Consider the following 25,150-nt stretch of genomic DNA (forward strand, 5'->3'; position numbering starts at 1 on the left):
GGATCCCTTGGAGGAGCGCGATGAGGCCTTATCTGATTCCGGCCGTGCCGCCATTCCGTCGCAGGCTATTATTAGATCCAATCAGATTGAGTACATTAAGTATAGAGTCTCCAATCACTGCCTACCCTCCGACTTTCCAAGTTAGCAACTGACAGGTACACCACCCCAGAGCTACTTTTAGGTCATTTCCACTCTTCCGGTCTGGACACGACATAGCCAATATTTCCCGGGTACGAACAGGAATGCAAGGGGTACACTCCCCTGACTAGGTAGTCAAGTAAGTTACTGCATAGAGGTACTTCAATGGGTGTTAATACTCAGTCATGCAGCACCTCCGTCTATAGCTGCACACCTCGTGCCCAGCTCACCTTTTACGAATCTGCGTCCTTGCAACGCAGCACCAAGTCAGCAGTTACTCCGGTGCTGCTTCGTCCAACCGGACAGCCTACCATATCTCTAAGTTACATGTGAGCCGCAGCCTCTACACGCCTCTCCAGAGTGGCAGAGTCTCTGATCATCAGGGGAGTGTATTTATTTTGTCCAAGTTGCAGGCGCCGGTGGCACCCGGCACTTCGGACAGTCATCACCGGCCAGTGTGTGCAAAATCAGCATCTATCGGGCCATCAACGCTCCCCCCATTTCAGTGGCCCTCAGCCTCTTCAGTACTTCAATAACTGCTTTCACCCGCAGGATCTTTAAAACAATATCTTCTGGCCACAAGAGGCAGTGTGGCAATGGTTCTTACTAATCGCCGCACCTTCAGCTCAAATTCTCCAAGTGCCAGGGAGCCAAACAACATAATTCCGGACTGGTGGGTGGGGGGGGGGTGGGGGTTAGCGGAGGGGCCCAGTCACACCGCTTTCCACGAGCTTGACCCGAGTCAGCCGCAGCGCTCAACGATCCTGCAGTCTATTGTTAGGGACCGGGCATTAGAACTCAGTCCACCTGTATTCCTCTGCACCTCCGCAGACAGCATCCCCCTCAAGGCGGAGGGTGCGGATCTCAGCTCCCTCCAGTCCCACAGCTCACCCCGGATGCCGGGCACAAGAATGCTGTCGCCCTCGCCCCTTCGCCACCCACCGCGATCTTCCGGCGGAGGCAGCAGGATGCTGCCCCTCACAGCTCTGTGTTCAGTCTCCTGAGCGGGCAGGGGATTACCATTGCCCGCACTCCAAGCCTCTTATCACAATACTGCAGGCGGGGGCGGTTGAAAGCCTCTATAATATCGGGCCGCCAACCCCCACCGTCGAGCCGAGGAAGATCCCTTCGAGGCCCCGATGCTGTTGAACTATAGGTCGGCCTTCAGATCTACGTAAGGTCCCGGCTTCTCTCTGGACCAGGCCCCAGACTTTTGGACGGCACAGCTTCACTCCAGAATCACGGAGACGATCCACGGGAGCAGGTAAGGGAGTCGCTTACGCTCCCCGATCAGGGGGTGATAAGTGCGAACAGGATAATTAGCAGGATATCTTGTCAAGGAATGGAGGTCGGCGGAGACGTGTTTCTACGCGACCATCTTGGTCGCTGGCTTGGCTCCTTCCCCGAGTGGTTGATTCTTGACTCGTAGCGCTGTACAGAATCTCGGCAGGACCTTGGGAATAGTATCCCTTCTTCTGTTTTGGGACAGAGACACACGTCCATAATTCTTTACCTATTAATTGTTTATTTTTCTTTTTGTTCTGTGTTAAAGTCCGCAAGGGTGAAGACAAAACCCAGGGTTGGGGTCGTGTACGGACTCAAAGGGCCAAAGAAAGAACCCATCTGTTTATATTACACCTGTTATATCCCTCATTTTGAGATTCTATAGTGCTGTTCTAGGTGGTCACTGAAGCCTGGGGAACCGATATCCGTCCGTTTTTGTAAGCACGGCCCGGGGTGTTTTGGTGAAGGAACGAAATCTGGTGGTCCTAGGCCTGGGTATTAGCCGCCTACCTTTTCATAATCCTCCCGAGGGTGTTTCGGTACTGAAGAGGACCTTAAGGACGGATGTCTAAAGCAGGGCGCCCCTTGAGGCCAGGGGGAACGACGAAGAAAGAGAAGGAAAAGAGTGATACAGAGAAAAGAAAATCGGGATCAAACGAAAGAAGGCATCCTAGGTTGCCGCCCTCCTAGGAATGTTTGTTTTGTTATTGTTAATAAAACATCGACTAAGCAACCACTACGGTTTCCCTTGTCTTGTCCTGTGAGACTATAATTGCTCAATTTCCAAGGTTTCTATGGTTTTGAATGAGTGAAATCTGAGCCTTTTATATTTATATATATATATATGTAGTCACTGACACAAGAAAAGGTTACAGGGACGGTTTAGTTAGGGGATAGACTTTAAAAAAACCTTAGAAATTCACTGAAAAAAACAAAGGTTACAGGAACATTATAGTTAGGCTCACATTGCACTCGTACAAAACCAGGGAATTTAATCAGTCATAGTTACCTGAGCCAACTAACTTATGCCCCGGCAATGCACTGCATATAACCTCACATATTACATCATTCATGACATGACATGGTCAGTGACATCACTGTTGACATCATCCAGTGATTGTGAGTGTTTTCTAAAAGTTACTGACTGTTAAACATATATACTATGGTAAGTGGTTGTGGGAGTGCCTGTATGGGTGAGTGAGTGGGTGTGTAATTGGTATATAGAAGAGTGAGCGGGTATGTGAGGGACTGTATGCATGAGTAATTGGGTGTGTGAGTGGGTGTATGAGTAAGTGAGTGTCTGTGAAAGTATCTGTTTGGGTGAATGAGAGGATGCATGAATGGCTCAATGGGCGAATGGTTGACTGAGCAGGTACATAAGTGTCTGTATGGGTGAGTGATTGGGTATATGAGTGGCTGTATGGGTGTATGAATGGGTGTATAAGTGGGTGTATGTGTGGGTGTGTGAGTGGGTATATGGGTGTGTGGCTGAATGGGTGAGTGAATGGGTATGTAAATGGCTTTATGGAGCAGTGGGAACAAGAGAGGTTGCATCGGAGAGTATGTGCTTTTCTCAGTAACAGTGTGGGTGAGTGAGTATACGTGTTAGTATACATATGAGTGAGTGGGGGTGTCAGTAATTATATGGGGGAGTGAGTGGCCATGTAAGTGACTACATGGGTGAGTGAGTAGGTATGTGTGTAGCTGTATGGGTAACTGATTCTGTGTGTGAGTGGCTGTATGAATATATGAGTGGTTATATATCTGCCTGTATGACTGGATGTGTGAGTGGCTGTATTGGTCAGTGAATAGGTCCATAAGTGGCTGTATATGTGAGTTAGTGGCTGTATGGGCGAGTTGATGTGTGAGTGGCTTTATGGATGAGTGAGTAGGTGTATGAATGAGTGTTTGTACAGTTCTGTGAATGGGTATGTCAGTAGTTGTGTGGGAGTAGGTGTGTGAGATGTATGGGTTGTAAACGGGTGTCTGAGTGGCTTTGCTGGAGATGCCATCAGTGATGTCATTTGAGATGTTATCAGTGATGTCACTGAACATGCCATGAGTGATGTAATATGTGAGGTCATAAGCAGTGCAATGAGATGGCATGAGTTATAGTTAGCTTAGCTAGCTATAACTACTGAATTTCTCTGGTTTCGAACAGGTGAAATATGAGCCTAACTATAACGTCCTTGTAACTGTGTTTTTTTCAGTGAATTTTCTGTTTTTTTTTCCAAAAACTTTTAATTCATTTTCAGCGTGTCAACAAAATGAGCCAGTCGTTTACATAATAAAACATCATAGCTCCACATTTCAGTAATACACAGTTCAACAAGTAGCACAAATACACTGTTCTGCCACTGTCCACAGTTAGAATCCAGACCTGTCCCACCACCCACAGCTTCTCACCCTTAATCCAGTCCTGAGTCATCATCCTCTCTATCTGACGGTGGATCACAAATACCCCCTGTATTAGTTCCATGTCCATTTCTATGTTTTTTAAGTCTATTGCCTAACTATAATGTCCCTGTAACCTTAGTTTTTTTCAGTGAATTTCTAAGGTTTTTTTAATTCTATATCCTAACTATAATGTCCCTGTAACCTTTCTTTTTTTCAGTGAATTTCAATTATTTTAAAATATTATTTCCTAACTGAAACCTGTTAAAGTTTAATTTCTGTGAAATGATCATAGTGGCAGACTGAATCCTACCCTGCATATTTATTCACTCTACCCAACTGAAGTACTTTTAATTGGCTAATTAGTTAGTGCTACCTCATCGCCAAAAATGTATAGTGGATCTCCTACACTACAGCTGTGTAAAGTGGAAATGTCTCCAATGACCTTGTGTGGCTTTGCCAATATGATTGTCCTCAAGCGTCTTCTTCAGATTAACTTTACAAGTTAGAACTGCAGAGAAAACACACTTGGATTATTTGTACTTTACAGAAGTAAGTGCTTCTTGGTTTGGAAAGATGCGTTCCTATTCATAGGCATCAAGAACCTATCTCCAGAATCGCCAGGAAACACGCTGGGCCGGCCTTCTAGTAAGCAGTCCATCATCCTGAGAAAAAGGCAGGAAGACGGTGCATACATCTAATGTATATGGTGTGGGGCCAACCAGTTGGGGTTTCTAGGCAAGTTTATATACTTCTAGCTTTTAAAAGTTTAAAACACGATCTCTGGTTTCAGCAGCAGATGACAAGAAAGTTCCCTTTCATCACAAACACTATGTGAGATATTGCGCTCAAGAAATGAAGGATACAAACGCCTGCATCATGTATTACAGATAAGTTTTCATGGTGGAAATGCAGCGAAAAGACATGTGGCCTCCCCTCCCCTTCCCTGGCTGATTTCGGCCTCGGGCCCAGCCATTTAGAAAATGAGGGGAGGGAGGTATCACAGCCACCCTGGCTGATTTTGGTCCCGGGGGCTCCATTCCCCCGGGCCCAGCCTCCGTTGTGGCTGCCCTTGGGCCACCTAGGGTACCCAGTGATGTCCATTGGGAACCGCAGGGGGAGCCTCAAGGCCCCTTCAGTCCCTGCCAGAACCCCCAAGCTTCCTGCAAGGGGATGGCATTGCTCTACCAGACAGGGAGCAGCATAAAGGCAGCTCCCTGTCTGGTAGAGCAATCCTTTACCTCCCTTGAAAGTGGGCAAGGAAACAGAGGAAAGCTCCACTTCTAGCAAGCAACAGCATTTCTACGCTCTAGTTTGCTGTGAGCAGAGTGTTTGCTGTGACTTGGCAGGGGCTGTTAAAGCTCCCACCTAGCCATAGAAAGAGCTACCTATGTCCCAGGGTGGGCACCTCGGGACAAAGCAGGAACCGGCCTTGGGGGGTGGTCATCCCCCAACATCATCTATGGCTCCAAGAGGGGAGCCGTGTAGCCCCCTTCTTTCTCCAGAATGGGCCACCGAGGGGAGGTGGTGGTCACCAAGGCTAAGAAAGGGGAGGTCTCCCATCCAAGTACTAACCCGGCCCGACCCTGCTTAGCTTCCGAGATCGGACGAGATCAGGCGCATTCAGGGTGGTATGGCCGTAGGCTAAGAAAGGGGAGGTGGTGGTCCCCGGGGCACAAGGGGTTAAGCATGGCTGCCCGCAAAATTTTACAAATAGCCCCGGGGAGGTGGCAGTCCCCAGGGTTGCAGAGGGGCCACGCGCTCCCCACATACATATATTTAAATGTCCTGGGGAGGTGGTGGGCCCCAGGCTGTGGGCAGGCCGTGCATGACCCCCCCCCATTTATTTCACATTTGCCCTGGAGAAGTGGTGGTCGCCAAGGCATGGGGTTGCCATGCCGGCACCCCCGGCATAAATGAAAAGCACAGCCCCAGGGAGGTGGCGGTCACTGGGGCTTTAATAAGCCTGAGGAGGGGGGGCCCGTGCACCCCCTCTCATTTTTATGTTATGCCACCGGGACCTAGCCCATCCAGGGGTCATTTAAAAGCAAGCACAGGAGTTTATGGTTGGTCTTTTTAAAATTGTTCCTGAAAATTTGCAAATATCGAGATTTTGGGGCAATTTATTTTTAATGCTTTTTTGGCGTGTCGGAGTCTCTGGGGGACCTCATGACCAAGGCCTGGTGGTCAGGGTATTCCCACCCTGCCTCCTTTTCCCTTTTTAAACTTGTTTTGTGGGACTCGGCTGAAGTTGAGTCCCAATATGGCTGCCAACACTTACTGGCTGAAGCGTTGGCAGTCAATCAGAGCTCTGCATTTCCCTGCACGCGCACATTATTTCTTGCAAATTCTCCACAGCCAAAGAGAGCACTAACTTTATTTTATTAAATCTCCCAACAACTACTGAACATATTCACACCAAATAACCTAAAGCGTGATCTGCGTAACCAAACTTTCCTCTCTGCCAAATTTAGTGTAATTCCGTTTAGTGCTTTGGGCTGCAGCTTTGACTAAAGGTCTTATGGCAATTAACATGGGAAATGCACTTTTTTAATCCCCCTCATTCTCTGCCAAGCTTGAACAATTGCCCCAAAACTTATCATGTACAACAAGATTCACCGGGACACTTTAAAAAAAGAAAGGTTTTTGAAGATTCATCAAATGGCGGCGTACCACAAGGATCATCACTCAGCCCCACCCTCTTCAACGTCTACATGAGCCCCCTCGCAGCCATCGCACGCCAACACAACCTCAACATCATCTCCTACGCCGATGACACCCAGCTGATTCTCTCCCTCACCAACGACCCTACCACCGCCAGAACCAACGTACACGAAGGGATGAAAGAAGTAGCCGAGTGGATGAAGAACAGCCGCCTGAAACTGAACTCAGACAAGACGGAAGTCCTCACCCTGGGATCATCACCCTCTGCCTGGGATGATTCCTGGTGGCCCCCAGCCCTAGGCAGCGCACCCAAACCAATGGACGCAACCTGGGCTTCATCCTAGACTCCTGACTCTCGATGACCAGACAAGTCAATGCCGTCTCATCATCGTGTTTTAACATCCTACGCATGCTCCGAAAGATCTTCCGATGGATCCCCACCGAAACCAGGAAGACGGTCACCCAAGCACTCGTCACCAGCCGACTGGACTACGGAAACACCCTCTACACCGGAACCACAGCCAAACTGCAGAAAAGACTCCAACTCATACAGAACGCCTCCGCACGACTCATCCTGGACATACCCCGACACATTTTTTTTTTTTTTTTTAACCACAGAGATTCTATCAAAAAAGTGAAAAAAGTGATGATTTTTTTATTTTTACCGTTTCTAAAAGTGAGCTAAGCTCTCTCTTATACATGGAAAGATGGGAGCACAATGTGCTTGTTAAAATACCCCTCACACACTAAAAAAACCGTTAGTGTCATGCTTCATCATAGGGGTCTTCCCGCCCCTATAACGGGACGGGGCGTGCTACGACCAGACGGAATACGCGGGAGCACTAAGATGTGACAGAGGCTATGTGTAAGTGCATGGGTATCAGTGAAAGTGTAGGGACCTAACACTAGTGAGTGTGTAAAAAGTGAAAAAATGGAAAAAAGTTAAAAATTCCCTGGCTTAGTAGAAAAAAACAATTTTATTCGCTTCTCTAGCTGGGAACATTAAGAAGGGGTTGTGTGGTAGAGCATTAGCTACTACCTAGTCGACATGTTTCGTAAGCAGTCCCCTACTGCTTACTCATCAGGACCATATAGCGATCCCTACTGTTACTACTCAGTTCTAACAAATAGTGCCTACTGTCCTACAAACAACCAACAAAAATAAGTTGGCTGTTTGGGCTTCAGGGCATGAGTTGGCCCAGGTGAAGCAGTAAAAAATTGACCTGATGTGGTCTCTGTAAAAAGAAAGGGAAGAGAAAAACCAACATAGATGCATAAATAAGCATTCTTATCTGAGTGATAAATGCAAACAGACAATTATTTCCATATTATTGGGAACAAACTGCCTTGTAAATCTTAAAAGCGGTTCGATTTTTACATGTAAATCGACATGTAGTTGTCATGTGTCTCTCGACATCAACTTCTTGTCGGTAGAGACAATAGTGGTTTCATATTGTAAGGCCCACTATCATCGCATCACACGCACACAACACTTATGACTCAATGCACTTACAACAGACTAACAATTGAGAGGGGAGGGGGGACCTCCTTTGTAAAATTTAAAGTAATGGTCAGGGTATCAGTAACATACTTATCTCAATAAATATCAGCACCCCATGAGTTTGCAGGCGAGGGGTGTTCTGCGCAGTTTACTGCAAAGGACAAAATCTCGTGTTAAATGGTTTCGAAATCAGCGAGAATTTTGTCGATACATTTTACCCCAGCGACCCGTTTTTTGAGACTCGGTGTCAAAGTCTTGTACTCACATTTCTGCCTGAAAGGGAAATCATTATTCCTACCCCCGTACTTCTCCGAGGATAACCGGACTCGAGCCTCCGTTTGTTTTTAAAGAGCTTCGCACTTCCGCGTTTGTTCCAGGCGCGGGTGCCGCCTACCTCCCAACGCTAGAGCGTTAACATCGAAAGATGGCCGCCTGTTCGTGGCGCGACGAGGGGGTAAATGCGGAAGTCTTTCCGCAGTGTCTACTTTGAAATTGCATTTGGAAGTTTTTGATGAAAGATGTTTGAAAACGAATAAATTATTAAAAAGCCATTTCTAAACACCTCAAAATCGAGACAGTATATTTTGGGAGTGAGTTTCTCAGTTCAAAGAGCCCTCGTGGTGGCAAATAGAAGTACAGGGGGTTGGTGGAAAAGGATGAAGGGCTCAATACCTTACAGTTGGATAACTATTAAAGGTCATTACAGATACTTCCAAATTAAAACAGTATATTTTGGAAGTGAGTTTCTCAGTTTAGAGAAACCTCGTGATGGCAGTAGGAGTACAGGGGGGTGGTGGAAAGGGATAAAGGGCTCGATACATTACAGTTGGTTCCAGGGTATATTGTCATTTAGCCCGTGCTTGTGTGATTGAATACGGAATACCCATCTCTGTTCCTTTTCCAGCAAAAATCTTTCATTGCTCACCAGTTCTATTACCGTCCATGTAATATCCTCTGGTTTATGGTTCATTTCCAGGAAATGGTTGGTCAGCTTTGTACTGGATTTCCTGCATTTGATCGTGCTCTTATGTTCACCTATCCTGACCTTGACCGCCCTGCTTGTCATGCCCACATATTCCAGTTGACAAGGACAGGTGATCAAATATACAACATTCACACTGTTGCAGTTGCTAAAAGCTCTCTGTTCCCAGACGGTGCCATTGTTGAAAGTTATTTTTTTACTTTTTTTAGTAAGACCACAAACCCTGCATCCTCCACAGGGATAGTGACCCTGAACAAAGTTGGGGTCTCTTTGTGTGTTGTTATCAGATTTTGGCCTTGTATGGACCAAGACATCCCTCAGACTCTTTGCTCTTTTGTGCGCAAACATTGGTTTTGGTATTTGTAACCCACCACTGTTCAAAATTCTCCAATTTTTGTTGATGATTTTGGTCACTAAATTGGAGCTGGTGTTATATGTTGTCACACAAATCGGTCGTTTTTCTTCCTCTTTGGCTGTTTTTTCTTCCAACAGGCTTTCACGGCAGTTATTTCTTGCTCGTGTGTAGGCCTGGTTAATTACACGGTCAGGGTACATTCGTGCTTTTAATTTCTTTTTGAGATCATTTGATTGAATTCTAAAATTCTCAATCTCTGTGCAATTCCTGCGTAGGCGCAGGAATTGGCCATATGGGAGGTTGTCTCGCAGATGTTTGGGGTGAAAACTGTTATACATGAGGAGGCAGTTCTTAGATGTGCTTTTGAAATGGGTCGTGGTCATCAATCTACCATCTTTGGGGAATATGTTTAGGTCTAGGAAAACCAAATTGCTTCTGGACACTGTGCTGGTAAACCTTAGGAAATCGTCCTGTAGATTGAGCCAAGTTAGAAACTGTTCAGAGCCTCTTTCATCTCCATCCCAGATGATAAGGATATCATTGATATATCGTTTCCATAGCCTTATGTTAAGTCTAAAGGGATTGTTGGGGTTCAGTATTTTGGTTACTTCGAGATGGTGTACGTACAATCCAGCTATACTAGGGGCAAATGTACTTCCCATACTGGTCCCATGCTTTTGTATATACAAGGTACCTTCGTATTCAAAGAAGTTCTCTTTCAAAGCGAGTGCGCAACAGTTTATCACCACGTTGCGTGGTGTTTGGTATTCCCAGAAGTCCTCAAATAAGACATCTTCAATGATATCTAAAGTGGCTTGGTGAGGCAGGCTGGTGTATAGGCTTTCTACATCACAGCTGATTAATAGCTGGGTTTCAGGATCGAAACTTACCTCCTCTAGCAAGTTTAACACTTCCTTGGTATCCTTCAGATACGTTGATGTTTTTTGTACCATTGGCCTAAGAAAAGCGTCTGCAAATCTAGATACTGGCTCTAGAACTGACCCAATACCCGAGACAATCGGTCTCCCAGGGGGGTTTTGGAGGTTTTTGTGGATCTTTGGTAGGGTGTATAGGTAGGGGGTTCTTGGGTTTTTTTGATTTAGAAAGTCCCCCTCCTTTTTAGTGATCCAATCGTGTGACAAGGCTTCCTCCACCATGGTGCCAATTTTCGTTTGTATGCTCGTTGTAGGGTCGCTGTGAAGGATTTCATAATTTCTTTTGTCCTGTAGTAGCCTTCTGCACTCCCTGTCATAATCTTCTATGTTCTGTATGACAGTGGCACCACCCTTGTCGGCAGGCTTTATTACCAATCTTTTGTTGTTGCTCAGATCGCGTAAAGCCTGTCTTTCTTCATTAGATGTATTCTGAAAGGCACGTTTCTCCAGGGGATTGATATTCTCCAACTCTGTCATTACTGCCTTCTCGAAGGTGAGTAGTTCAACTGGAAGAGTGTTATCCATGGGGGTGAAATTGGATTTAGGTTTCAGATTGGTATCCCCGTGGTCTGTCGCATCTTCTTTGTCTTTGAAGAAAACTTGCAGTTTGAGACGTCGCATGAATTCCTGGACCTCATGACAGAGATGGAATTTGTCCATACTGGCCGTGGGTACATATCCCAAGCCTTTTTCCAAAACTCTTCTTTGCGGAGGTGTTAGTTCAGTGTCTGAAAGGTTCACAACCAAGCTCATTTCTTGCCCGTCGTGGCGCCTGTCATGCTCCTTGTTGAGACTCGAGGAGTTTCTTCTTCCTCGGCATTCCAATGGACTGTGGACCCTCTCCGGTTCCTTCCTTTCGTTCGTCCTTGACGTGCCCCTAAAAAAGGAGCCGAGGGATCGAAGTACCCATAGTCTTGTTGTTGGTAACCCCAGTTGGGGTACGGTCCCTGTGGATGTTGAAAAGGGGGTGGTCCATATTGTTGTTGTTGGTGGTACATCATGGGAGGGTTGAAATTGTTCCATCCTCTAGAACCTCTAAAATTGGGTCTACGGAAATTCCTCCTATTTCCTCGTGATCTCGGGCTTTTATTCCTACTAGAATTAGAGCTATTGGAACCTGAGTCAGATGTCTCGTCGTCTGTTACATTATCATTAGTTGTTTTATAATCGTCCCTAATATAGGGATAGATTCTTTCCTTTGTCCACCGGCTGTTGTCTTTCTTTAGTTTCTCATATTTGCTGTCTTTCAGAGTGGTCTCAAACTCGTTCAAGGATTTATTCATTTCGTCTAAGTATTTTTTAATGTCGGCTGGAGATTCATAGCTTTTAATTCGTACTTCTATGGTCTGTATCTCCGCCTTCAGTTCACTGGCCAATCTACTCGCAGTCTTTATGATGAGGACTATCCAGTCCCTGGTACATCTCCATGAAATTTTAGACCAATCAATCTTGAAAGTTTTATCGTGTAAGAAAATAAATGGTTCATTGCGAACAACAAGGCCAGATGGTGCAGTATTTACCTTTAAGTATTCAGACATTAGTAATCCATGTAGAGCTGTTTTTATTTGAGTTCTCCTCAATTCCTCCAGCTCATCCCAATCATTGTTTTTATTCGAAGGACCTGCGGTGTTTAGACCATCGAAGGTTCCCAAGGACGCCATCAGATTGGAAATCTCATCTTCCGTGAAGGCTAGGCCTAGATCGGCCATTGTAGTACAAAGCGAAGTCAGGAGGCGCCTGGAACAAACGCGGAAGTGCGAAGCTCTTTAAAAACAAACGGAGGCTCGAGTCCGGTTATCCTCGGAGGAGCACGGGGGTAGGATTAATGATTTCCCTTTCTGGCCGAAATGTGAGTACAAGACTTTGACACCGAGTCTCAAAAAAACGGGTCGCTGGGGTAAAATGTATCGACAAAATTCTCGCTGATTTCGAAACCATTTAACACGAGATTTTGTCCTTTGCAGTAAACTGCGCAGAACACCCCTCGCCTGCAAACTCATGGGGTGCTGATATTTATTGAGATAAGTATGTTACTGATACCCTGACCATTACTTTAAATTTTACAAAGGAGGTCCCCCCTCCCCTCTCAATTGTTAGTCTGTTGTAAGTGCATTGAGTCATAAGTGTTGTGTGCGTGTGATGCGATGATAGTGGGCCTTACAATATGAAACCACTATTGTCTCTACCGACAGGAAGTTGATGTCGAGAGACACATGACAACTACATGTCGATTTACATGTAAAAATCGAACCGCTTTTAAGATTTACAAGGCAGTTTGTTCCCAATAATATGGAAATAATTGTCTGTTTGCATTTATCACTCAGATAAGAATGCTTATTTATGCATCTATGTTGGTTTTTCTCTTCCCTTTCTTTTTACAGAGACCACATCAGGTCAATTTTTTCTGCTTCACCTGGGCCAACTCATGCCCTGAAGCCCAAACAGCCAACTTATTTTTGTTGGTTGTTTGTAGGACAGTAGGCACTATTTGTTAGAACTGAGTAGTAACAGTAGGGATCGCTATATGGTCCTGATGAGTAAGCAGTAGGGGACTGCTTACGAAACATGTCGACTAGGTAGTAGCTAATGCTCTACCACACAACCCCTTCTTAATGTTCCCAGCTAGAGAAGCGAATAAAATTGTTTTTTTCTACTAAGCCAGGGAATTTTTATCTTTTTTCCATTTTTTCACTTTTTACACACTCACTAGTGTTAGGTCCCTACACTTTCACTGATACCCATGCACTTACACATAGCCTCTGTCACATCTTAGTGCTCCCGCGTATTCCGTCTGGTCGTAGCACGCCCCGTCCCGTTATAGGGGCGGGAAGACCCCTATGATGAAGCATGACACTAACGGTTTTTTTAGTGTGTGAGGGGTATGTTAACAAGCACATTGTGCTCCCATCTTTCCATGTATAAGAGAGAGCCTAGCACCCTTTTAGAAACGGTAAAAATAAAAACATCATCACTTTTTTCACTTTTTTGATAGAATCTCTGTGGTTAAAAAATCTTGCTTTGGAGGGTGATTCTATCAGTACCTCTACGCTTCTCCTTTTTGGTTTGGACATACCCCGACACAGCCACATTTCCGGACACCTGAGAGACCTGCACTGGCTCCCCGTCAGCAAGAGAATCACGTTCCGTCTCCTCACCCACGCACACAAGGCCCTCCACGACCTGGGCCCCAGGTACCTCAACACCGCCTGACCTTCTACACTCCCACCCGCCAACTGCGATCGACCAACCACGCCCTCGCCGCGGTGCCACGCATCTGAAGAGCCACCATGGGAGGAAGATCATTCTCCTACCTTGCTGCCAAGACCTGGAACTCCCTCCCCATCCACCTCGGTCGTACTCAGGACCACTTGTCCTTCAGGAAGCAACTCAAGACCTGGCTGTTCGATCAGTAGCGGACCCCTCTACCCCAAGCGCCTTGAGACCCTCTGGGTTAGTAGCCCGCTATACAAATTTCTTGATTGATTGATTGAACTACAACCTCCAACTGGTGTACGCAGTAAGAGATATATATAAATATATATTCTTATTCTTGATACCTTCCCCTATCATCCATGGCAGTATCCTCCTCAACCCAATACCTGGCATCTTGTCCTCATCCCCAACTATGCTCAGTGCTAACCTCCCTCTCCTGCAAAAAGTTTGCCACCCTCCCTGTCCACTATGATATACCATCTGCATAGGAAACTAATACATGGCGCCCTGTCACCCTCTCCACATTCCTATCTGCTCAGTCTCCACCTAGCACAGCGTTCTTTGTTCTCTGTACAAAAGACCACAGAACCAACATTGTACTAACAGCTGCTCTGTGAGAATAACTGAGGAGCACACACAATAATCCCATGCTTATGTGGGTCTTCAAAAATCCATGACTCACACAAAAATAGTGCCTCCCGCATTCCCTCACCTTCCTCTGACTTTTTCAAACCCAAGAGGGCCAGATGAAAGCAGACACAAGGGTAGGCCATCAACCACCATTCCACCACATTTCCCTAGTTTGCAGGATACCCGGGGAGGTGGGAGATCAGCAGCTGTCAGATCTCAGTGTCTGTTTTTCACTGCTCTGATATCGAAGCAGACAGAAAACAAAACGTGTTTGGTTCAGTGCTTTGACACTAGAACAGTGCATAAACAGGGTTCAGGACCTGTATTTACACTAATGGTTTCCTGTGTAACCCAAACACAAAATCGCCATTATGACATGAAGAAAAGATATATTATGTACCTGTGTTTAAGAGCCATACTAACGCCCATTCCAAAAGCCCATGGCACAAATCTCCTCATTATCAGAGGCCTGAAGTAGAATTCTCCAGGACAAACCACATTGCAGTACACCCTCCTGAACTTGTTGTGTAACAGGGTGAGCTTATCTGTTACCCTTCGCCCTGCTTTTGCTCCTGTTGTACAACTAAGCAACCTGTACTCTAATGCAAACTAAAATTGAAAAGCTTAAAATGGATGAAGATGATGATAATCACGATGAAGGATGATGGATGATGATCATTATGATCATTATCATTATTATTATTTTGGGGGCTTGGGGTGTTTGTAGATCTATCACTCTGAAAGAGTCTCTTGATGCTAAGTAGCTACGAAAGAAGAGCTGCTACTACCACTGGGGGATCTACGAATGAGATGTTGAGGGTGTAGATCCAGGTTGTTAACTCTTTTCTGAACCTTGACAACATAGTTGTTATCGTATCTCAAAAGGGATTGGGTTTTATATTATGGCCCATTGATTCCTGATGACTCTACCACCCCATTTCTTGTAGTTTAAATGGGGCACCTTAAAGTTGGCTTTGTTCATAGGTCTGAGAATGCAGGCGGGTGAGTATGTTTTGAAATTATTTAGGAGAAATTTGGGGACCAAGCCATGGGAGATTGTATATATCATGTAGGATATTTCAAGCTAAATTCTCTTTCTTACCGTCAGCCAGTGGAGTTGTCGGAGTGTCTTTGGATTGAATACCAAGGTGTTTTGGATTTTTGAAGGCAATTGATAAACTTGGAAGGGAGGCCTGAGTAGGCAGAGTTGACATAGTCTATGGATAAATTAACAAGCACACTTGTCTGTATTATCTTGTGGGAAAAGGATAGAAAGGGTAAAACGTGTCAATATGCCCTAAATTGATGGAAGCAGATTTATGAGACCTTAATAATCTGTGGATTCAGATTTATTGAGTCTAGTATAACACCCACATTTCTGACTGACAGAGTTGTCGCAACAGTTAACCTTATTAGAAATGGACAGGCTCGCTGATTTGGTTGGGTTTAACTCCACGTAATTTTGAATCATCCAGCCGGATATCCCTATCAGGACGGTAGGAAGGCCTGTTGTGGGCCTTTGACTGGTGGCTGTGTGCCGATGAGGACACACCTTAAAGGTTTGGAAGTGGGAGAAGCTGGAGGCTGTGTTTTACACTGCCCCTGTTGTCCGTGTGGTCACAAAAAGGCTGATGAGTTTTTTGGGCTGGCTGTATCTGCTCTTGTTTTTGGAAACCCCTATCGTAGCCACAGAGGGCAGGAAAAGTTGATGTCACTGTTGTGGTGTAGCAGAAAGCCCCATAGAGAGAGCTGTAGCCATACTGTCTTTAAAGGGCAGAGTCTGCTTTATCCCTAAAAAGCAGGGAGCTATCAAATGGCATATCCATTAGGCTAGCTTGGACAGAAGCTTGAAGACCTTACAAAGAAATGCCTGAGAAGGGCCGCACTTGTGCCTACAACTCTGCCCAAAGATTTGGCAGTGTCCAAGACACAACGAATAGAGAACTTGGCACCACTACACCCATCTTGTACAGCTTGCATCAAGATGGCATGCACTTCATAATGTACTGCTGGAAGAGCATGTCCTAAGAGTCCCAAACAGCATGGAAGTTGCGACCCAAAAGGCATCTGACATTTTTTTAAAGCAAAGAGCTGAACTTGTGGAGGAAAACATATGTTTCCTAAATGTTTCATTCAGTTTAAATTCCTTATATGGTGGTGTAGTTGGGGACGAGTTAGGATTAACCTTACTTAAATTCTAAACTACAAGACTCTCAGGAGTGGACTGGTGATTCAAAATGTATGGGTCACCTGGAGGAGAGCGTTGATGCATCGCAATCTGTCCACTGACTGGGGGATCCAGAGCAAGGTTTTGCTCATCTTCCCAGAAGGCTATTCATTACAGCCTTGCTAAATGGAAGAAAGGTCTCAGAATTAATTTGCCCCAGTTGAAGGAGCTCAGTCAATATGTTGGTCTTGACTTCCATAGGAGGCAAAAATAGGTCAAGCACCTCAGGCAGCTTTTGCATGACCGTTGGAAAAGAGGCCCTCTCTTCTTTTGCAAGGCTGGGAGGAGAAACCAACCCAGTATCTCGTGAGGTGTCTAGTCTACTGTTATCTTTGAGGGCTTCTTACCAGCTGTCCTCAGTTAAAGGCTGTGTCATATGCAACATTATCAGAGTCGATAAATACATGTATTCAAGCACTACACATTATATGGGAGAGGAAATGTGATGGGGAGAATCTCCACAGATTTTACCTTCAGAGTGGCCTCCCAGTCGAAAGAATGACCTGATATTGTCTCCTGAAAATGCTCCACCTCTTTCTTCTTTTTCACCAATTTGTTAAGCTCCTGCGTGAGCTGTTCCTCTTTTGCCACAGCCTTCTGGTAGCTTGTTGAGCTCACTTCCACTTTCTGTTTAAGCAGCTCTTGTAGATGAATGGACTTACTCAGTTTAACCTCTTCTGTATTGACTTTGGCTTCGAACTGCTGTAGTTCTAAAACTTTGGGGTGAAGCTGGCGCATGCGGTGGCTGTAGGTATGTACAGCCCGAATCCAATCACACAGTGAGGCAGTGGCTACGCTGGCAGATTGGAAATTGGCAGGATTGAAATGGCCTTCACTTATCACTTGCCCCAGAGCTTCGTACATCTCATCAGACATGTGGTCCTTGTCATAAAACTCCAGGTCCTAGCAAGAAATGAGAAGATAATACATATCAATGGACATTTCTAATATAAAACAGATTTGCTAGCTTATGAAGATTCCTTACTTAAGCCCTCAGAACAGCTGACCTTGACTGATACATAATTTTTACAACTATTAATCACCCCGAACACCTAGATACTACCCCTTAGCAACCTATGGGTCATTTAGGCTTGCAGTAACTACACACAAAATAAGGCTAAAACAGGGGGTAACCGTTGTTGCCAGTTGTACCTCATTTATAAGTTATCCAAAAACATTCTATGTTTTGCCTCTTAGCATAGAGAAAGTCAGCACTCAACTTTCAAAGTAACTCCACAAAATTTATTTTGGCAATATGTTTCAACCTCAATGGGTCTTCTTCAGGGCCACATACAAAGTAAAAGTGCCCAATCACCATTTAAACAAGGAACAACAATGGACATAGAAGGTACATTTTAGTTCCTGTCCCAATGAAATTAAACGGGTGAAAATACAAACAGTATTTCAAATGAAATAGAAACTAAATAGGTCATGTCAAAACAGGCTACTTCTCAAATTCAAAGTTAATTATAAATAGGCCCCCCTATTTTCCGTTTTTACTGATTTTTACAGATAAATACAGACAGAAAACATTTATTTTCTTGTCTGTATTTATTTTTAAATGTGGCTAAAAATGGAAAATAGGTTGCTTTTCCAGTAAATCTAAATACAGTCTGCCATGCCTGCCAGGCCAATAGCTGTATGGATTGATAGGTACGAGGGTTAAAAAAACAGAAAGTAATTCTAGCAATGAGGCTTTACCAGCAAGAGATATGCGTGCATATTTTCATATAAGTGCATTGATTTATCTTCTGTGGGTGTTCATAGCATTGAAACTTGACAGGCATTCAAGCATGAGTGCATATTTATTGGTCAAATACATTTGGAAATATACTAATTTCAGCTTTATTTTTCCACAAAACCCAAAAGGAATATGGATAAATACAGATAAAATTAGCAAAAAAATAAATATGGATAAATACAGACGGAAATGTCAAAAAAATAAATACCATAAAACCGGAAGCCCTAATTATAAAGTAAATTATCTTTTTCGTTATTTGAGGAAACGGTCTTTCACATCAGTGTCATTGATGCATGTATATTTTCACAGATAAGATGCTGATACTATGAAAGTCAGTAAATCTATTACTCACATGTGCACACATCATAGAACCCCAGGCGCACGTGCTTTTAGTCATTACATTTGTCTCTTCATGTGGGGAAATTGTATCCAAAAACACACAAAAAAGAAATGCACATTCTGAATGCCAGCCCAAAGGCCAAAATGTGCTATAAGAATTGTACATGACTAATCAAAGGTTATTGGCTTTCAAAGCAAATTGAAACATGTGACAAATGCCCCCCCCCCCCAATTTGGTTATGACAGCCCAATCACACTGTCGTTTCCTGAAAAAAATATATTATATTTATCTCTCTAAAGTACAGCTTCCCAGCTCATGTTCAACATGTCAGAATGTCAAAACCCATTAAGTCATACATGTCCACCCTCCCTGAACCAAAACAAAATAGGAAAAACAGTTATGAAATTAAACAAGAAATATCCTTAAAACAACACAAAAAATATATGTAAATCATTGTGGACTCACACAGAGCAGGTCAGAGGTCCACCACATCACTACACTGAAAGGAGGTCAAAGGCAAGGGAGAGAAAGCAGATAAATGATGTAAGAGCACTTTAATAACTACTACATCAGCCGATGTGTACATGAAGCTCTTCATTCTCATTGAGCCCACCCGGGGACTTGCTACTGAGCCGAATAATATATTCTGACTCCAAAAGCCTGGGTCACTTTTCTCTGTCTCCTCCTCGTGCATTCTTCTCAATCCTATCAATGCCAAGAAACAATAGGGGGTCAGGTTTCTGGTTATGGTCTCTGGCTCAATGTCTCCCAACAGGGTAAGATGCATCCAGATGTTTTATTGCCCTGTAATGCTCTAGGACCCTCTTCTTCACACGCTGATGGTATTGCCAAGGTGCCCATAACCACAAGGACATTGCAAAACATAAACCCAGTAATCGCTGCCACACGTGATGAGTTTGGTTATGTGTTGTGTCTTCCCATTGTCTATCCTGTATGTTTTTATGTTGTTACTCTTTCTGCTGGCCTTACACCTACCGCACTTATAAAATCCCTTTTACTCCTGAAGCCAACCCTCCCTCCTGTCTCATGTACTGGTATAGCTGTGTACTAGGATGTCTTGCAGTGATTTCGATTTGCAATACATGATATGGGGCAGAGAGGTATCTTGTTACCTATTACTTGGTCACTTCCCACTAAGTGCCAATGTTTAGCTAACATACTTCTGATAGCCCTGCTCTCACTGTTATATGTGACAATCAGTATTACTACCTGCTGGTCTTTCTTATCTCTTTTCCTTTTGGTCAGTAGTATCTCCCTTGTGGTTTGTGTTGCATTAACAATTGCTGCCTTTGAGGCCTTTAAAAGATAACCTCTAGGCCCGAATCTGCTGATCATCCTTTCCTCTTCCTCTTTGTAGGTCTTGTTGGTACTGCAGTTATGGTTGGCTCTGAGCAATTCCTCATAGGGGATGTTCCATTTCTGTTTGTAAGGATGATGGCTGTTCGCATGGAGAATGCTGTTGCCAGCAGTGCGTTTTTGGTATAGGTTAGTATTTATTTCCCCTTCCACAATATTAACTGAGGTATCTAGGAAGTCCATCTCTGTAGTATGAATTTTGTGTTTAAAGGTAAGGTTGAGATCATTACGTGTAATGTGTGCCAGAACATCATGTAATTCTTGCAATGGACCTTCCTAGGTGATAAATAGGTGGTCAATATAGGGGGTCCAGAATGTTATATGCCTGGTCCATCTCACATTTTCTTCCACCCACACATGCTTTGCCTCCTACCAGCCCATGAAGATTCCTGCATAACTTGGAGCAAAACAACTGCCCATCAATCGACAGAACCAATGATCAATAAATACAAAGAAGTTGTTCTCCAAACAGAAACGTAACATGTCTAGTAATATCATGGAGTGGTCATACTTAAATTTCATTCTACTAAGGAAGAAATACCTACCCACCTGGATCCCCAGGTCATGCTCAATGCAAGTGTATAGAGACACCACATCCATGGTGACCAGTATGTAATGAGGTTACCACAGGATACCACATAGTTCAGTGATGAATCTGTACTCTCTCTACAATACAAAGGTAAGGCCAAGACAAAAGGTAAAAGGAAAAAATGAAGGTAAATTGAGGTATGTTGAGGTATCTTCAAGGAGACTGCTATTGGCCGACAACTTTGGCACTTACCGAGAAGTGACCCAGTAATAGGCAACAAGACATCTCCCTTCCTCAAAGTCATGTATCGTGAATCAAAATCAATGCTAGACATCCTTGTGCACAGCTACACTTGTAAACAAGACAGGAGGAAAGGTTGGCTTCAGAAACAAAAGGGATTCTATAAGTACGGGTGGTGCAAACCCTGCAGTAAGAGTAACAACATAAAACATACAGGATAGGCAATGGGAAGGCACAATGCAAACAAATTCATCAAATGTGATAGCGATTACTGCGTTTATGTTTTCCAACGTCCTTATGGTTATAGGAACATTGGCAGTACCATCAGCCCTGTGAAGAAGAGGGTTCTAGAGCATTGCAGGGCAATAACAAATCTGGATGCTTCTTACCCTGTTGCGAGACATTGGGCCAGAGAAAATAACCAGAATACTGACCTCATATTGTTTTTTAGGTATTGATGGGATTGAGAAGAATGTACGAGGAGGGGGGCGTGGTCTGGCCACGCAGGGAGATGGCCGCCTGCTAATGGAGCTCCGCCGAGGGACGGACCCCTGACGAGCTTCTCCGCCTCACCTGCTCGAGTGGGTCGTCTCTCTGGCGCTGGCAGGGCTCCGGAGCTTGTGAGGGACACGTCTGACTGAAATTTTATTTTCTCCTTTTTAAGTGTTTCTTGTTTGTGATGCTTTCACTGCTTATTTACCTCACCGAGGTCTTACGGCATGCTACAATAGAATTAGTTCTATACAGTTGGCATTTATTTCACTACTTTCAGGTCTGCTTATCATATAGTATAAGAATAATGCTGTTCATGTTGGTATGCTTATTACTAATTATTTCATGTCTTTCATGTCTTACTTCCTCCGATTTTCTATGATGTCTCTTTGTTTTCCTGTTTTCTTGATTCAAACGGTGTTTGACCATCTTTCTTCTGTTTCTTCTCGGCTGTCTGGCTTTAGGGTATCTCTTCTTCTTCTTATATCTAATATCTCTTTCCCTCCCTTTCAATGACAATGTTGGTATGTTTCCCTTTACTGTCTTCTTCTTATTAGCTATGTCTTTTCTTTTTGTTCTTGTCATACTATTCTCGTCTAGGTTCTCTTTTACTGATGTGTTCCTCTTTCTGATGTAATCAATCCCATTCTCTGTTTTATATTGTAGATTATGCCTCCTTGTTCTTTTACGTTTTCTTTTTGAGTTAGATGATTGAACTCCTCAGAGTATTTATTTGATCGCAGCCTCTCCTTGAAGTTGGTACCACTTATGTCAATTTCCCTTTTTCAATGCATCTCCCTCCCAATGTTGTTTTACTGGTTGTTAAATGGGGTATTATTTATTTTCGTTACTCTGATAAGTACGATTTCTCATATTTCTTCAATAGGTTCTACTTTCACCTTCTGGTCTCGCATCTTCCTTTTGCTTTATTCTTCTTACTTTTATTCATTCTTCTCATGTCCTTCTCATGTCATCTTCAGAATACGGGAGGTTTTGATGTGTTGGTTACTCTTCTTATCATATTTCGTGACAGCCTCCTGTGGGGAAATACCAGGAGTGATCCCGATTTGGATGATGATATCTTATTCTCTTATGCTTTATGTATTTCATGTTATCATTTATCCTTTAGATCCCTATTCTTTCTTTCTCGAAGGGGGTCCAGCTCCCTCTGGTGTTGCTCTAAGTGCGCCCAGACCCGCGGTTAGCAGTCTAGGTTACTCTTTTCTTCTACTGTTCTTATTTACTTTCCTTTTCTTTTTCCTTCTTTTCTTCTCCTTTTTCCTCCCAGAGTAACATCTCTTCTCTTCTTTTCTCTCTGTTCTTCCTCACTTCTTGTTCACTCAAACCTACCATCATGCCTTCTATCCATCCGTTGTCTGTGGTTTCTTGGAATGTTCATGGCCTTACTCATTACATAAAACGCAAAAAAGTTCTTTCCTATTTACATTCTAAGCATGTGGATGTTGCTCTATTGCAGGAGACTCATTTGGATGACATTGAGTCTACTAAGCTCAGCAGAGACTGGGTTGGTAAAGTCATTCACAGTTCAGTCTCTAAACCTGATCCTGCCAACCCTAACCCTGTTCGTAAATGCGGAGTCGCCATCCTTTTTCACTTCCTCTCACAATCTTAAAGTCATGGTCGGATCCTGAAGGTCGGTATGTTTTTGTTAAATTGAAGATTGGCAATTCCTTTCTCTGTCTTGGTTCCGCATACGCCCGATTGGTTCCAAAAAGCAATTTTTTCTTCGTTTAAATTGCCTTCTTACAGAAATAAATGCTTCTCAATTTCTCATTGGTGGTGATTGGAATCTGGCACTGGATCCTGCTCTTGACAGAACAGGTTGCATTGACACTATTAACGCTTCGGACAGAGCCGTCTTCTGCGACATTCTTGCTGACGCTGGTCTTGTTGACCACTGGAGACTCAGTCATCCACAGGACAAAGAATATACATTTTTTTCTTCTACCCACGGTACGTTCTCGCGTCTTGACTACTTTCTTCTTTCGCAAAATTCAGTCCGACTAGTTACTGATTCCAGGATATTAGAAGCGGCTTTATCTGATCATTCACCTGTCCTTTTGTCTCTGGATTTGGGTCTTATGAGTCCGGGGCGCAAATCGTGGCGTTTGAATATCAACAAACATAAAACGCCTGCGGGTAAACTTCTTTTGCAGTCCCACTTCCATGATTATCTTCTCAATAATGCCGATTCGGTTTCTTCTAAACGGACGGTTTGGGCAGCTGCTAAAGCAACTATTAGAGGCCAAATTATGCGAGACGCTGCCCTTTATAATAAAAAGAATGCTGCCACACAAATTGATTTGGAAAAAGATATTCGCCGACTCTCTCAATTATATATTTCGCAACCATCTCTCCAAAACCGGAAGTTACTGGAACAGGCGCGTATGTCCCTTAATACTCTTTTCACTTCTAAGGCGGAATACGCCTTACAAAAAATGAAAGGCCGCCACTATGAACAAGGAGAAAAAGCTGGTCGCTTATTGGCTGCACAATTGCGTCAAAGGGAGGCTGCTATGGGGATTCCAGCAATAAGATCAAGCGGTGGTGATATCCTTACTCGGCCACAAGAGATTGTTGAGGAGTTCGCTTCTTTTTATAGATCTTTATATTCCCCAGGCACTCAGGTGGATATGATGGCGATGTCAAAATATTTGGATGAAGTTCATCTTCCGCGGCTTTCCGATGATGGCAGGGCTCTACTTGAGGGACCTATTACGAAGGACGAAATTTCTTCAGCTATATCTGCCTTACCGTACCATAAGGCTCCGGGAGATGATGGTTTTCCTCCTGAATTTTTTAAATGGACTGGTCAAAGTATGCTTGATACTCTTCATGCTGCCTTTGGGGAAGCCATGGAGGAGTCCTCTCTTGGTTCTATCTCTAATAAAGCCATCATTGCAGTTTTACCAAAACCGGGTAAGGATCCTCTGTTGTGTAGTAGTTATCGTCCTATATCTCTTTTAAATTCTGATGTTAAAATTCTTGCCAGCATTCTAGCATCAAGACTCCGCAAGGTTTTGCCCTCTTTAATCCATAACTCCCAAGTAGGTTTTGTTCCTGGTCGTTCCTCCCGCAATCATTTACGTACCCTCTCCCATGCCCTATGGTCCGCTAAACATCTTTCCAGTGATGCCCTCCTTCTTTCTTTGGATGCTGAAAAAGCATTTGACCATATTGAGTGGGAATACCTTTTTACCATAATGCAAAAATTTGGACTAGGTGACCAGTTCATAGCTAAAGTACGACTACTCTATGATAGCCCATCTGCCCAAGTTAATTGTGGAGGTTTTCTATCTACTCCATTTCCCATTCGGCGGGGTACTCGTCAAGGTTGTCCACTTTCTCCTCTTCTTTTCCTTTTGGCTATGGAACCTCTAGCTGCTACAATTCGTCAATCGGCTGCTGTGGTGGGCGTTCCTCTTCCAATTGGTCACTCAAAGATTTATTTATATGCGGACGATATTCTTCTTACACTTACTAATCTTCCCCGCTCTCTCCCTGCTCTCCTCCATATCATTGACAAATTTTCTTCTTTTTCCGGTTATAAAATAAACTGGGACAAGAGCGAAGCCTTACCTATGTCCCTTGGCACTACAACGGATGCAATCTCTGGTTTTCCATTTCACTGGCAACCTTCTCGGCTTAAATACTTGGGGATACTTCTCAATAGAGGATTAGATAATGTTGTCATTGACAATCTCACTCCCTTGATTGCGCAAATGCAAAGAGACTTCAATAAATGGAAGGCCCTTGGTTTATCCCTTTGGGGGCGGGTTCAGGCGATTAGGATGGTTACCTTACCGTGTTTTCTTTATGTTCTGGGTATGCTCCCTTTAACTATTCCTCTGGCTACTCTTCGGTCTATTGATTCAAAAATAATTTTTTTTATATGGGGTGCAGCTAAACCGCGTCTCGCCTTTGCCAAATTAAAGTCCCATCATAGAGGTTTAGGTCTTCCCTCTATTGAGCACTATTCCCTTGCTCTTCATCTTTCTCATCTCAAAGTTCAAAGTTCGAACCCATCTCCAAAAACATAAAAGATCTTCATTGGCTGACTGTACAAAAAAGAATTCATTTCAAAGCA

The 25,150-nt window shown here is 43.9% G+C and overlaps 1 protein-coding gene across 1 annotated transcript in view; it reads right to left on the reverse strand.

The window, feature by feature from the left end:
• DNHD1 (dynein heavy chain domain 1) overlaps nucleotides 1-25,150 on the reverse strand; it is a 682,720-nt gene that overhangs the window by 187,241 nt on the left and 470,329 nt on the right. Inside the window, exon 32 of the mRNA XM_086933691.1 lies at nucleotides 16,795-17,226. Within this exon, the coding sequence (XP_086789817.1) occupies nucleotides 16,795-17,226 (432 nt within the window). The remainder of the gene's footprint in view (nucleotides 1-16,794; nucleotides 17,227-25,150) is intronic.

Source organism: Lissotriton vulgaris, chromosome 8, assembly GCF_964263255.1.
Source record: "Lissotriton vulgaris chromosome 8, aLisVul1.2, whole genome shotgun sequence".
Taxonomy (NCBI): domain Eukaryota; kingdom Metazoa; phylum Chordata; class Amphibia; order Caudata; family Salamandridae; genus Lissotriton; species Lissotriton vulgaris.